The sequence below is a fragment of the Trichoplusia ni genome (assembly GCF_003590095.1).
Source record: "Trichoplusia ni isolate ovarian cell line Hi5 chromosome 18 unlocalized genomic scaffold, tn1 tig00000867_group17, whole genome shotgun sequence".
In the NCBI taxonomy this organism is placed as follows: domain Eukaryota; kingdom Metazoa; phylum Arthropoda; class Insecta; order Lepidoptera; family Noctuidae; genus Trichoplusia; species Trichoplusia ni.
The window spans coordinates 1-13,590 of record NW_020799774.1 but is presented as its reverse complement, the minus strand read 5'-3'; the positions used below and the strand labels follow the sequence as shown (position 1 = coordinate 13,590).

Here is a 13,590-nt window from a genome sequence, read left to right as displayed (position 1 = left end):
TGCCTTATTGCCGGATACAAAACCGGATTGCTACTGCAGATACACAGCTAATATTTGTGGACCAGTCGAAATTAAATATCACAGTTTATATGGATGAATTATAGAGTAAAAATATTGTTTGCTATCTGTTTTCACTCAAAAGGCTGGACCAATTTTGGTAACTTATTGTAGCTGCGACTAACTTTACCCGGGTGATAAGGCAAACTAGTATTGAATATTTGTAACTGGGTGTGTTGCGCAGTGCCTGGTGTTGTCCCGCTGCGGCGAGTACCTGGTGTGCGGCGGCGACGCGGGCGTGGTGGAGGTGTGGCGCGCCTTCACGCTGGCGCCGCTGTAGCCTTCGCCCCGCCCGGCGCGCCCGTCTGCAGCCTCGCGCTCTCACACGACCAGAAGTATGACTTCTTATACTTAACAACAACACTTTTTACTTAGAATTTAATTTACTAAATTCCCACGTTTTTATATACTCACTTTCTTGTATGTTTGTTTGTTTGTCGTTCCGGTTCGAATTTTGTAATTGCATTTTAAGGCACCTCTCGATAAGCTAGCAGGCTGAAAACGCGGCTGGACTTGTTTTGGTAAAAATTTTAATGGAGTGACATTTGAAAACATGTTTTTAGAAATGTTTTTATCAACATTTAACTTTTATAACTTGACTGTGTTCAACATTATAAAACTACAATTTCCTATAATTATCTGTTTCCAGGTTCCTGTTAGCGGGTCTCGAGAATGGCTCCCTGGTTGTATTCCACATAGACTTCAACAGATGGCACCACGAGTACCAACAGCGGTACTAAGCGGTGCGCTATCCTAGTTCATAATATTAATGAAAATAATTCAATTACCAGAGCGACATGCTTGTACCATACGACGCGGCCCATGACTCAAATTGATCACCTAGGTTACTAAGGCAATGTCAATTTCGTCAGATAGCGTCAGATGCTACAAGTCTGTCTTAGGCTTTACCGTTCGCAGCTAGTTAACGATGTTAAGCTCAGATTAGGCGATAGAACGTAATAGAATAAGGCTATTACGATAAAACCGCCGTTCTTCACTATTTTAAATACAAATCGTCTAAACGCGGGTAGTTCGAAATTTTTATATAGCCGGCTAAGCTCAACATGTACTAAATTAATTTATATTGAGATTATATTCTCTAAACGGCGATCTACTTATATAGCAAAGTAATTAAATGCGTTGGATAGTGAAGAACAGTGTTATTAATACTAAGTTCATTGTGGTTGTTTCAATACAAGACGTCGGTCACCAATTATGTTTAAAACCACCACACTGGATAAACCTTTAAATTATTGATATCTTGTTGGGTTGTAAAAACGTTTTCGTCACACTAATGCTGTATTGGATGAAAAAGGTAATTAGCAAGTGGCAAGTAAGTACTTAATTAGTCTTAAGTTACATTGACATTCCAATGATTTTATTATGATTTATTTAGCAACAATTAATTGTATTAAAATGTAAAGATATATTTAAATCATACGACTTCAAAACATTCCATATTTATTTTGTACAGATCTATGAAATTTCAATTTATTTTATTTGAAGACTTTTTGAGTGTAATCGTATTTATAAATTACTTATTTGCAGTACTTATATATTGTAATATTAAGTCAAAATGAAGTCGCATTGATTTATTGTCATTGTTCCACCTGCCTATTACTATTGGCTTTTGGGCCTCGACTTAAAACATATAAATGTTGCCAACGCAAATAAATTACTTAAACTATAGATATTTTTGTTTAATGCAATAGTGTAGTTCATAGAGTGTAGTAAATATACAGTGTAGCGCCAAAGGTTGAAGGAATATGGTTGTCTTGTCTGAAAAATCACTTCAATCTTAATAAAACTCTCTGCTGTATCGTAGTCCTTCAGGCTTTGGCCGCCAATACTAATGTTGATTTTTATTACGTGAAGCAATTAATTTACAATAAATTATTTATGTAGTGCCATAGGGAAAGATAAATAACTTTACGCAATATAGTGTGTTTATGATTTTATTTATGTAACTAAGATCTCCTGTTGATGACGTCCATTTTAGTTTTTTCGAGATTTTATCTGTATTATTTATTTTTATTGACTTTGCAAGTGCAATATTTTCTTACTTATAAATCACTTTCTATCTAGCTATCTTAATTGAATATATTTCGAAAGTATTTAAATTATCAATCGTGCTTGCTCTATCCTTCATTCCTAGTTATTTGAAATTAATTGAAACATTCCTATATTTTACTCTTGTGCTATTTTAATGGTGGTGGGTAAACAAGTACTTAATTTTGATTATTATGATAAATAATTGACGTTGTTGTAATTATTTTTGGTTTTTATTAAATGGTTATAGCGAATTATTTTGTTTCTTTTATTTTACCTTATTCCATTTGTATTGCTGTTAGTAGTTTTGGAGTTTGTATCCTGCTTCTTAGCCATACATTAAAGCATGCTGGTAGTAACCAATCCTGCAACAACTCCATTTCTTACATTTTATCAATATAGCATTACTGTAGTCGATCGGCGGTACAACAGCGCGGAAGTGCCAATACTGTAGACATTTTCGCTAATTAAACTATGTCAATATAACGTTAGGACGAGTTTAGACTATATTTGTAATTATAAATGCTACATATAGTTGTGTTACGGCTAAGTGACGTCACAGTTCGTTACAAAAAGCATAGTTTTTTACGCATACGTCGTGTGACATTGTATTTAATAAACAAGCAATTATAAACTATATTTTTGCATCACTACGCCAGCACCGCTCCTTCGTTCTGTGATTTAGGCTTAAATGCACACCTAGACATACGAAAGTTTATTCTTCGTCATTTTCCTATTTCTGTGCCAAAACTAAAATTAACAGTAAAATATGAGAGACAGATCAGTGACTATATACTACAAGAACTACTAATAATTCATTCATAAACTATGCTTCAATCGAACTACTTCCTCCTGACAAACCGGTACCTTCACTCGATAGTACTTGTAATATGAACGGTTTAACAATTTCGCGGGTAAAGAGGATTCTTCTAGTTTTAGATAAAAATGTTTTCTAGAAAAATTCTATAGTCGAATTATTCATGTAGTTATTAGATAATTGTACAAATGACTTGACCCTTGAACTCACGTCCCTCTGTAGCCGTAGCGTACCCAGTTACACGTAGATCCTACCTCCTATTTATTAATCTAGTCAACTAGTTGTCTATGCTTCTCCTAGAATGTCTTTTTTCTGTAGTTGTCTTTTGTTAGTCCTTTTATTTCAAAACTAGCAAGTCCTTGCCTATATCCTATAGCTTTTCTGGTTTTAGATATTATTTGTCAAAATTCTATAACATAACGCTGTGGCTTTAAGATACAATTAAAATTATAACTAGAATATATAAAACACTTTTCGAACCACCTGTACAGAGATGTAACCTAGTTACTGCAGTTTCAGTGTGATCAAAAAGATATTAACTTCTATCCCTGGCACTGTCAAGAGTATAAATTCTTTTAACTAAATCACGCGACTCCCATTTTTTTTTATCAAACACACGCTACACGCAATTCTGTCCATTATTAATAAGATTAAAGATATAGGTCGTGAATGTTGGATTAGAATAAAAAAAAATTACGTTTTTATTTAGTAGGTTAAGATACACCTTGTATAATAATTATCACTGTCCATTTAAATGTAAGCTACATCAATTGTAAGCATTGTATCTAATTATAAAAGTTGCTAATTTAATTCAAATTTATTATAATCTTATTTTACCGACGCTTCTATTTCAAAATACGTAGATAATCTAGTTACATGTGTTCGTAATTTTACAACTGGCAATAAACATTGTTCAGTCAACTATTTTGAAAACTAGTATTTTACTTTGAATTACAACGGCTGTTTGTTTCAAAACTTGATAGTCCACGCATATAAAATGTATGAAACCTACTACCGCCTTCGCTCTAACAAAGATATCGCCTAGTGTAACGACGTCATTACGTTATAATTAACAATATAACATTGTTGAGCGTACGATAGTAATATAATACCGATAAACTAGACTTAGTAATTGTAGAATATTGTAGTTTCGCAGTAGGCTTAGTTTGATGAACGCGATCAGCATTTTAATAAGTATTTTGAGAGGATTACAGTTTCGTCATGATTTCAGAGTAAATGTAATTCAAGTGCTACTGACCACGCGCCGCGATCCGCTTCAGCTTGCCTAACGTACTTCTGCTCGATAGACCCAGTAGCATTTGAAATTAATAGGAAATAGTTAAGTTTTAGAACTTGTCTGTTATTTTAGCATCTTTCACACGATGCAGTTTGTTATAGGATGTATATCCGATTTATTTATGTGTAATCTGTGTTTTGTAATGTTAATTGTATTTATTATTTAGTAGAAAATATGGAATCGGTGTAGGTACAAATACGAATTGGTTTCCCGCGCTAGGACGCTCATTTAAATAATCTATGATAGGAAATAGATTCGTTAACTTGTTCAACATTGTTATAATTAACATTAGTTAATGTTTCACATTCCCTAAATTGTAATTCTATGTGCACATGCTTTTTCAACTAACCACTGATTAAAATTTATAAATGTTCGACTGTTCTTTGTAATTTTGTCTATGTTGTGCAGGACTCATTATTTTGCATGACAAGTCTACTTTGGATAATTTAAACATTAGGGCAATATTGTCCATAAATAAATTATTGTTATGCTAAGTATATGGTGCGTTTGTATGTAATGAAAAGATCTTGAGTAATGAATAAATTGCATTGAATAAAATCTGTGTCATTATTTCAGCACCCTTTTCCAAACCCATTATATGCAACACTAACGACCTGCATACCTTGTCTTTAGACATTTAGACTTGGTAAAAAAGAAATCTATTTATATTTGTATCTCTTTTCATTTGAAGGATAGTTTCATGAAAAGAGACCCGGTCGTTATTAAAGGCGTACACAGGACCAACGGCAAAAGGATTCTTGGGAACTTTAATCAAATATGGTTTCGGGCATCCGCCGCTTTTTTTGGTAAGAGGAGACCGGGTAGTGTCAGATTCTTATTAACTCAAACTAAACCCCCGTGCTACGTCATCTGTGTCCGTGCTGCATCCGTGTTCCGCCGAGCAGCACCACCAGTACACTTTCTAGTGTTGGGTGCAGGCTGACGTGGAAAGAGCGACGCCCTCCTCGCCTAATTCTGGGACGACAGTAAACCATCCACCCGGCGCCATAGGAGAACAGACGTTGGTCGTGGAGGGTCCAATAAAGTATTGAATCAGTCCTTCGTATACTAAAACATAAACACTTAATTCTGATCACGGACTGTGGGAAAAACGGAAAACATGTAGTACAAACGATGGGTGCACAAACCTTCATAATGTTATTTATAAAAAGACAATAAAATCTTGTCTGTTATTATGACGGTGGATGATGGACGATAAAAAAATTGTGATAAATGTGGAATGATGGATGCAGGATGATGGATGCAGAATGATGGATGCAGAATGATGGATGCAGAATTATACCAATACTAGCTGACGCAGCAAACATTGTTTTGCCTAGATATAGATGTTTAGCCGATTCTCAGACCTACAGGATACGCATATAAAATTTGGTAAAAGTCGGTTAAGCCCGTTTCAGAGGAGTACGGTAACTAACATCGTGATACGGGAATTTTATATATTAGATGTAGAATGATGGAAGCAGAACCTTTCTTGCAGATCTGCCCCAACTATTGATCTCAATAAACAAATTTGTTTTAATATTAAATATATGCAAACCGACTTCAAATAAAAAATACTGAGCTAAACTTAACGAAATAAGGGATTTTTTAGGTAAAATGAAAAAAGAATAAAAAGTAATAGTTCATTCAGTCCGAAGTTCTGATGTAACAAACAAAAAAGTTATATAGACTTGGAACTCGACCTTTTAGAAGCCGGTGAAAATTATAAAATTTCGTCAAAATGGGACTGTCACGCTGTTTGATGATGTGACTTTTGTGAAGTTCGAATAAAATTTAACAAAAACGTCATTGTTAAATAAAAAAGCCTTTTAATTTAACTTGAAAAAATAGCAAGCAATTAATATTGAAGTAGTTTGCATAAGAGATAAGCAAAACTCATTACAGAAATCCCGACAATCGGAAAACAAGGATTCGCGTACAAAGACATTATTTTGCTCGCGTAAGAAGAGTGAATAAAAATACTTATAGTTTCATGTTTGTTTTTCTACTAATATTCTTAGTTATAAGTAGACTAATTTGATTTTCTTTTAATTTCTGTAACATACAAATTAATTTCAACTTATACTCTTATAATTCATTTAATGACAATGAGTACAGACAATTTCCGAACGAAATCGAAATTGACATTGACGTTTGTATAATCTGTTTCCGGCCTTTTCCTTCGCTCCCGTTGCAATCATGGCGGTGAACAACATTTCCAAAAAGCGAAAAGTACGTTGAATTCAGTGTTAAATAAGTTAAAATACATGCCACAAAATATTTAACAATATCTGAGGAGCCTATATAATGAAATAATGGGTTTGATAAAGTTGTGAAACTTGTGATGATAGTGGATATTTCAGTACTTGTCATCTGCACTTGGACATTGTGTTTTCTATTGTGTATTATAGCATTGTAACGTTAATGTACTAATTCTGTTAATTTCCCTCGTGTTTTTATATTTACGAAGTGTGTGGTGGTAAATTTTGTAAAAATGCCATGACCAAAACATAACCTCTCGGTGAATTTGCAGTTCGTCGGAGACGGAGTTTTCAAGGCGGAACTCAATGAGTTCTTGACCAGGGAGCTTGCTGAGGATGGCTACTCCGGTGTGGAGGTGCGCGTCACTCCGACTCGCTCGGAGATCATCATTATGGCTACCAGGACACAGAGCGTGCTCGGAGAGAAGGGTCGCAGAATCCGTGAGCTGACATCTGTCGTTCAGAAGAGGTTCAACATCCCTGAGCAGTCCGTAGAGCTGTACGCTGAGAAGGTCGCGACCCGTGGTCTGTGCGCCATCGCCCAGGCTGAGTCGCTCAGATACAAACTCATTGGAGGTTAGTTATGAAGATAATACTACTTTCACCTGTTTTGAGGTTTACCGCTCCATGCTTTAAATCGTTATCTACTAAGATACTAGAATCCTACAGCTAAAGTTAACAGAGCCAAAATTTTACTTTGACTGAACACACATGTATTTTTGTTTATATGAATCAAAACTATGACTATCATCCAAAGTTATCAATTACCGCCAAATTTTCAATGGAATAAGTGTAGGCTCATCATTATATGTGTTGTAACTTTACTTTTAAAACGATAAGTTCACTGCCCTTACATCCTATGAATTGGTAATCATGGTAGCGTGCAAATTTACTAGTTGAACCAACCATGACCTTAATGTAATACCTATGCCTAAGCTTATTTGGCATGCAACAAGTCTCATTATGCTTTGGCAGCCTAAAGTTACATCTCAAGTAATAAGTAACACTCATTCAGAAACAGTAAATAAAAGATAATCCAGAAATGAACACAATGAATTATAATAGATAGTAAAGGTATTTTAGATTGAAATAGTAGTTGTAATTTTTATCGATTTGGTAATTGTAATTTAACTATTTATAAATGTTTATGAAATGTAGGTTAAAAGCACCACTATACAGAACCTGTTATGAGGAGCCAATTAATTGGTATAGAATCTGTGCATGTGTGTAAGTTATTAAGCAAGAAGAGTTAATACTGAAAACGAAAAATTGTAAAAACCTATAAAAATATTTTTATTTATCAGGTCTGGCTGTACGTCGTGCGTGCTATGGTGTCCTCCGCTTCATCATGGAGTCTGGAGCCCGTGGTTGTGAGGTCGTCGTCTCTGGCAAGCTGCGTGGTCAGCGTGCCAAGTCCATGAAGTTTGTGGATGGCCTCATGATCCACTCTGGTGACCCCTGCAATGACTACGTCAACACTGCCACACGACACGTGCTTCTAAGGCAAGGAGTGCTCGGAATCAAGGTAACTAACCTTCCATTTCATAGTTTATAGATAGTTTGACTACAACTATAAAATTTTCTTGCAAAGAAGTATTTTTATGTATACCACAATATCAGGGATTTCATGTTTCTCAATGACTTGAGGTCTAATATTTGTGGCAGATTGAATCAGCTTGTTTATTGGAGGGCTTGTCTGTACAGGCTCTGGTACGGTGCAAGCTGGACATTACCAATTATGTAAAAGAAAATATTTATGTTCTACTGACAAACTGTCAATTTAACATTACATTACAGTTAATATGAAAGTTAGAAATAAGTCGACGAAAAAATGCTGGCATGTCTTTCCTAATATCGTTATTTTGTATCTGCAGGTCAAGATCATGCTTCCGTGGGGACCAACAGGGCAAGAACGGCCCGAAGAAGCCTCAGCCAGACCACATCCTGGTGACAGAGCCCAAGGACGAGCCCGTCCCGCTGGAGCCCACTAGCGACGTCCGCTCGCTCGCGCCGGCGCCGCTGCCGCAGCCCGTGCCCGCTGTCGCTTAGGTCATAAGCTAATTAATAAAAAAAAAAATGAAAACACTTTTCTCTTTCACTATACTACCTTATATCCTTGTGGTCAAAAATGCGTGAAACCATGGAAGTAGTTTCGAAAGAAGACAGTTTCGCAATACGGACACTACTATACACATCGTGTAGTTCGTTACCTTCTTTCAGACCTGTAAAAAGTAGGTTGGGGTAAGGGAATACTTTATAATAGGGTAGATAGACACTGAGGGCAAAAAACGACGTTTTAAGAACTACATTCATTCCGGAATGGCTATTAAATTGTGAAATCGTGTTTAAGCGAGTTCACACTGAATTGGACTACCTAAATGTTCGCTAGTTTATAATGTAATGGTTTACACGGATGCGCTGTAACAGCCTAAGATCACGACGAGGTGGCTTTACATATTATACACGATACATTTTCGAGATTGAAAATTAAATCATTTACTCAAAGCAGTAGCATTCTTTGAAGGTCAAATCAGATAGCCCAGTCTCGCAATGGCGCAACAATTCTGTAAGATTCGAATAAATTTTAATCATATAAGGGAGACTATTGCTGTAGACGAAATTCAATATTGCGCTCGTTGGAAAGGTTCACAATATGTTAGGACGTTCTGTCAATTTAGTTTGGTCATACAAGCACAGCACGATAGTGACGACTAGGGCTGACTTGGTTATTTCTCCCATGCTAAAAAAAGGCAGAACGTACCTTAAAAAAAAATGAAATGAGCGCAGTCTACAAATCCTTTCGCTTACTGATCATAAATAAAACATTGCCTAATGCGGCGGTGCGGCCTTTTCTCTATTAGGCCTGTATGAGACCCTACTGCTAGCTGCTAGGCAAAGGCCTCCGGTTTTCGTGCAAACTTCTTTCTTTCGCGTTTTTCGACAAGCTACGCGCGGACGACAACTTCATAAAAAAAATAGTACAACTCGTAATCCTAACAGGATTGATAAAATAAATAACACTTGAATACCATTTTTACCAACATTTATTTTAAAAACCTGACTACATTCACCCCAAACCAAGTGCATTATAATTATTGCTAAATACAAAAATGACGCTGACAATACACAACATAAACAAAATAATATTGTAAACACAATTCACAAAAAATAATTTTATTTAACTTTACATTAATATTTATAACCAATTTAATCCAAAGAGATATGTCCCTTTACAGATTTTAAATATTAATAAGAAAGGTGTACATAATTGGGCCCGAAAGTTAATGAAGTATGGAATGAACGATCTTAAGAACAAACTGCGACATAAGTGAGCGCGGGGAATGTTTCCCGACAAAATACTGCAAACATGGCCAAGGCAATGTAACTTGCTGCTTCTTTTGTTTTGTTATTTTTCGTTATCTATCTCGAAATACGTACTTATACATAAGTATTTCTCTTGTTATTTACCTTGGCCCAGTTCTCGAGACTCAAAAGGTGCTTTTCTTTGGCTGTTGCGACCTGCCAAACTTGTCATTACGAGAAATACGGTTTACGGCCAGCACTACGACTTGTAATGTAAACGTCACAAGTAAACAGACGTCATCCAATTCACTATCGATTAAAAAGTATCGAAGACCCAATAACCGTAATCCGAGCAAAATACTGCCAAACAATACAGTTCAATTACAAAATAACGTACATCGAATACAATTTCTTATTAATCTAACTAAAACATTCAACATTCTTGTCTTAAATTAATATTGGACCAACATTAAATATAAATTAAACTTAAATACATTCCCCTAGATACAATAATCATACTGATTTACAACCAAAAAAATTATGCTATGAAATGCATTGAAATACATTGTAAGTAGGTAATGTAAGGATTTTGTACTGCAATGGTTTGGATAGTTTGTTCTTATAATAAGTTATGTCCTGATGGACGGTGTTTGTTCGCATTCATATGGATGACCTTCGCAGTAGATGTCGGCCGGACGACAAACACGTCGACGGTGTGATATGTAAAAACTTTCGATTCATTATTTTACTTTTAATGGCATTTGTTGAAATTATTTTGGCCGTTTTTATCTGCAATCCAACATTATCCACTTATTGCATTGTAATAACGCGGTAACGCTATTTAATGCACATAAATTCAACATTTTATCACCGGCCATTTAATGGTTTTTTTTATCAACAAATCCCAATATTTCATATTTGCTACACTTATCCACGTTTAGTGTTCGATTAAACTGTATGAATAAGTTTCTTCTAGTTTCATATCACACTGCCGCGTGATACAGGCTCCGACCATTAAAATATCGTAATTAAATAATGTTACTAAACAGTAGACACATCCAGACCTGAGAAGACTCTTCATACGTAGTTTTGATATAAAAGAACGACAGTGACGTAGAAAGTTTTCTGTTCCTCCTCCACAGATTAGTTCGACCGTTATCTGAAAATACAAATAAAGATATCATTAGACAACGAAATGACAAAGTCTTATTCGTGGTCGTATTAACAAGCATACGTAAGGCATGATAGGTGTTGCACCAGCAGTACAAGGCTGTCGTAATGATAACATGGCGTGACACAATTTTGTATGCAGGGGCAGGACATGCTATAAATTTTCTATTAATAATTAATAGATTAAAAAAAATCGAGGTATCCACATTTTTAAATATCAAATTTTGTCAGTATTTATAATTGTAAATTGCTTCCTCATGGGGTTTGAAGCTATGAAAATTTCAGCCTGCTAGCTGCAATTTCGAGGGCCTTCCCAATGAGGTAAGTGCCTCAAAATTGAGAAAAACATACAAACAAACAAGAAAAGTGACTTTATGTGTGGGCTGTTTTCCTTGCTTAGCAAATTGAGGACGGACTGGTTTGAAGAGGATAGTGTAGTATGCGAGGGTTACGTACTGCTGCACATGCTCCATGGGCGGCGCCATGCGGCAGACCGAGGTTGACGGCGCCGGTGATGGCGGAGCGCGCCGAGTGGGGGGCAGCGCGGGCCGCGCCGCGCGCGCTCCCGCCGTCACGCGCAGCTCGCGGAACGTGTTGCGCGTGTACGGGTTCCGCCGGCTCGCGTAGCGCCACGTCACGAAGTAGTAGTACACGAACGGAGTCAGCAGGCCGCAGTACCCGCTACACACGGAGGACAACAATGTTATTAAGAAATAAAGTTCTTTTTTTAAAGGAAAACATAATTTTCATTCCCTTTTTAAAGGTTTCTGTTAAATCATAAAATATTACACAAATAAAGGGAACATCAACTTTTCTAGTATTTTTTTAAGTTTAAATGAATTCCTTTCAACACAGAATTTTACAAACGATGTCTACTTCTTTGTTTTAGACTTACAACTTTTATGCTAGGCTGTTATAATAGTAAGTCAGACCTGTTCTTACATAGGCCCTCAAAAACCAGTTATCTTGTTTAAAATTCAAAGGAATTCATTAGGAACCATTTAGCGATCACTCCTTCATTTAGAAGAATATAACTTACAAGAAGGCCATGATGACGACGAGCGGGAACAGCACGATCTCGGCGAGCGCGGCGGCGCGCAGGATGTTGCGCGACTGGAACTCCACCAGCGAGATGAGCAGGCGAGCCACCCACATCGAGTTCTGGCCCAGGGTCTGGAGACACGAACACACATCAATTTATAGCCTTGCGAATCTTGCGATTCTATAAAAGGGGTTTGTATGCACGATTTTGTAAATTTGAAACCTATGCAGATAAGTATTTTTTAATTATCCTTAATTATCTTTTTAATTATCCTTAGACAAATGGTGCAAGAAAACAACTCTACAATTCTTTTTCCATCTCTATAATTGGGCATTGAGTACGGACGGACCACTCACGGTTAAGACAATGAATCTCCAGTGATTATATTGGAATATTGTCAAATTTAATCCAGTTGCCATTCATTCGTAGGCCATTGTAAATAGCGGAATGGTGGCTCTGGTCAGCCATGACTTAAAGTATATTATGGCGTGTGTGCAAAAGAGATGCCACTTTACACAGTTTATTGCGCTGTCACACATCCACGACCATAATAATAATTACTTCAAGACGAAGTAGTAGACCCACTGGGTACCAAATATTGGAATCGCAAACATAAAGTGAGCTCAGTGTTCAAAACTGTTGATAATTAGAACAAATATTAGTAGGTACATGAAGTTATTTTTGAAAGGCGAGACCAAAACAATATGTAATGAGTGCATCAAAGAATATGAACATTATTTAATAGCTTTCTATTAAAACACTTTTTCAATAGACTACTTAAGATAAAGGACATTGACTCCAGTACATTAAGTGCGGTTAATATGTATCACCTCTCTATAGTAGTGATTGACGCTACAATCATATCTCATATTAGGTCATCGTGAAATTGAGATACGTGATACCATTACGGAGCATTTTCAAACGGATTATTTCACAATTCGTACATTCGTCACGAGGTAACTGGCAAAATGGTTGAATATATGAAAAGCTAACTTCACAGCACATACTCAAAATGAGCATGAGGAAGTACGAGTCTTACAAGTCCGAGCTGACCGTCTTCAATTAAAAGCGACTAACACCCTTTTCTATGTTCCATTATCCATGTCATCATCATCCTAGCCTTTCCATGATATCGGCAGAAAATCTTTATCGATTTGCCTAAATCTAAGTTTGCCAGTCCCTTTAATCAAGTGAAATTTCTACAATATAAACGTAAGTAGAAAAAACTCTAGTAAAAGAGATTTCGTTTCGATTATCCACGTGACTCACTCGTGGTCACCTCCGTACATTTGAAGGTTTTTCTGTTGACCTTAACGATAGTGGGAATTTCATCTGGGTAAAGAAGCTGGGCTATTATTGAGATTTGTAGAAATATCCCACTGTTTATCGCAATGTAAATACGCGGTGTAATTGTTTTAGTTCACGATAAGCAGTATCGATCCGTATTCGGCTGACAACCATCGATTGCTAGCCCGTTCATATTATAATGAATTGATTTAGGTTTATTACTTAGAAGTTTGTTGAATTTGTATTTTAATTTACGATTATTTTATCCTCCTGAACGCACTCTGTTGTACTGCAATAGTTATAAGTT

At 36.2% G+C, this 13,590-nt stretch overlaps 2 protein-coding genes and 1 long non-coding RNA gene across 3 annotated transcripts; 1 reads left to right on the top strand and 2 right to left on the bottom strand.

Moving 5' to 3' along the window:
* Positions 1-6,338: 6,338 nt before the first annotated feature.
* LOC113506500 (40S ribosomal protein S3-like) lies at positions 6,339-8,566 on the top strand. The gene is given in 5 exon segments (XM_026889339.1): positions 6,339-6,452; positions 6,754-7,057; positions 7,786-8,006; positions 8,356-8,382; positions 8,384-8,566. Coding segments are annotated over 5 exon segments (732 nt in total). The 5' UTR covers positions 6,339-6,419; the 3' UTR covers positions 8,531-8,566.
* A 2,135-nt stretch (positions 8,567-10,701) lies between these two features.
* Positions 10,702-11,473, bottom strand: LOC113506501. The gene is made up of 2 exons (XR_003401734.1): positions 11,411-11,473; positions 10,702-10,943 (listed from the first exon to the last, which is right to left on the bottom strand). It is a non-coding gene; the product is annotated as an uncharacterized LOC113506501 (long non-coding RNA).
* Positions 11,474-11,490: 17 nt separating this feature from the next.
* On the bottom strand, positions 11,491-12,151 carry LOC113506502 (Krueppel homolog 2-like; the record flags this gene model as incomplete). Its single annotated transcript, XM_026889340.1, has 2 exons — positions 11,491-11,635; positions 11,994-12,151. Coding segments are annotated over 2 exons (303 nt in total), but the record flags the coding sequence as incomplete, so codon positions are not given.
* Between the last annotated feature and the right edge of the window lie 1,439 nt (positions 12,152-13,590).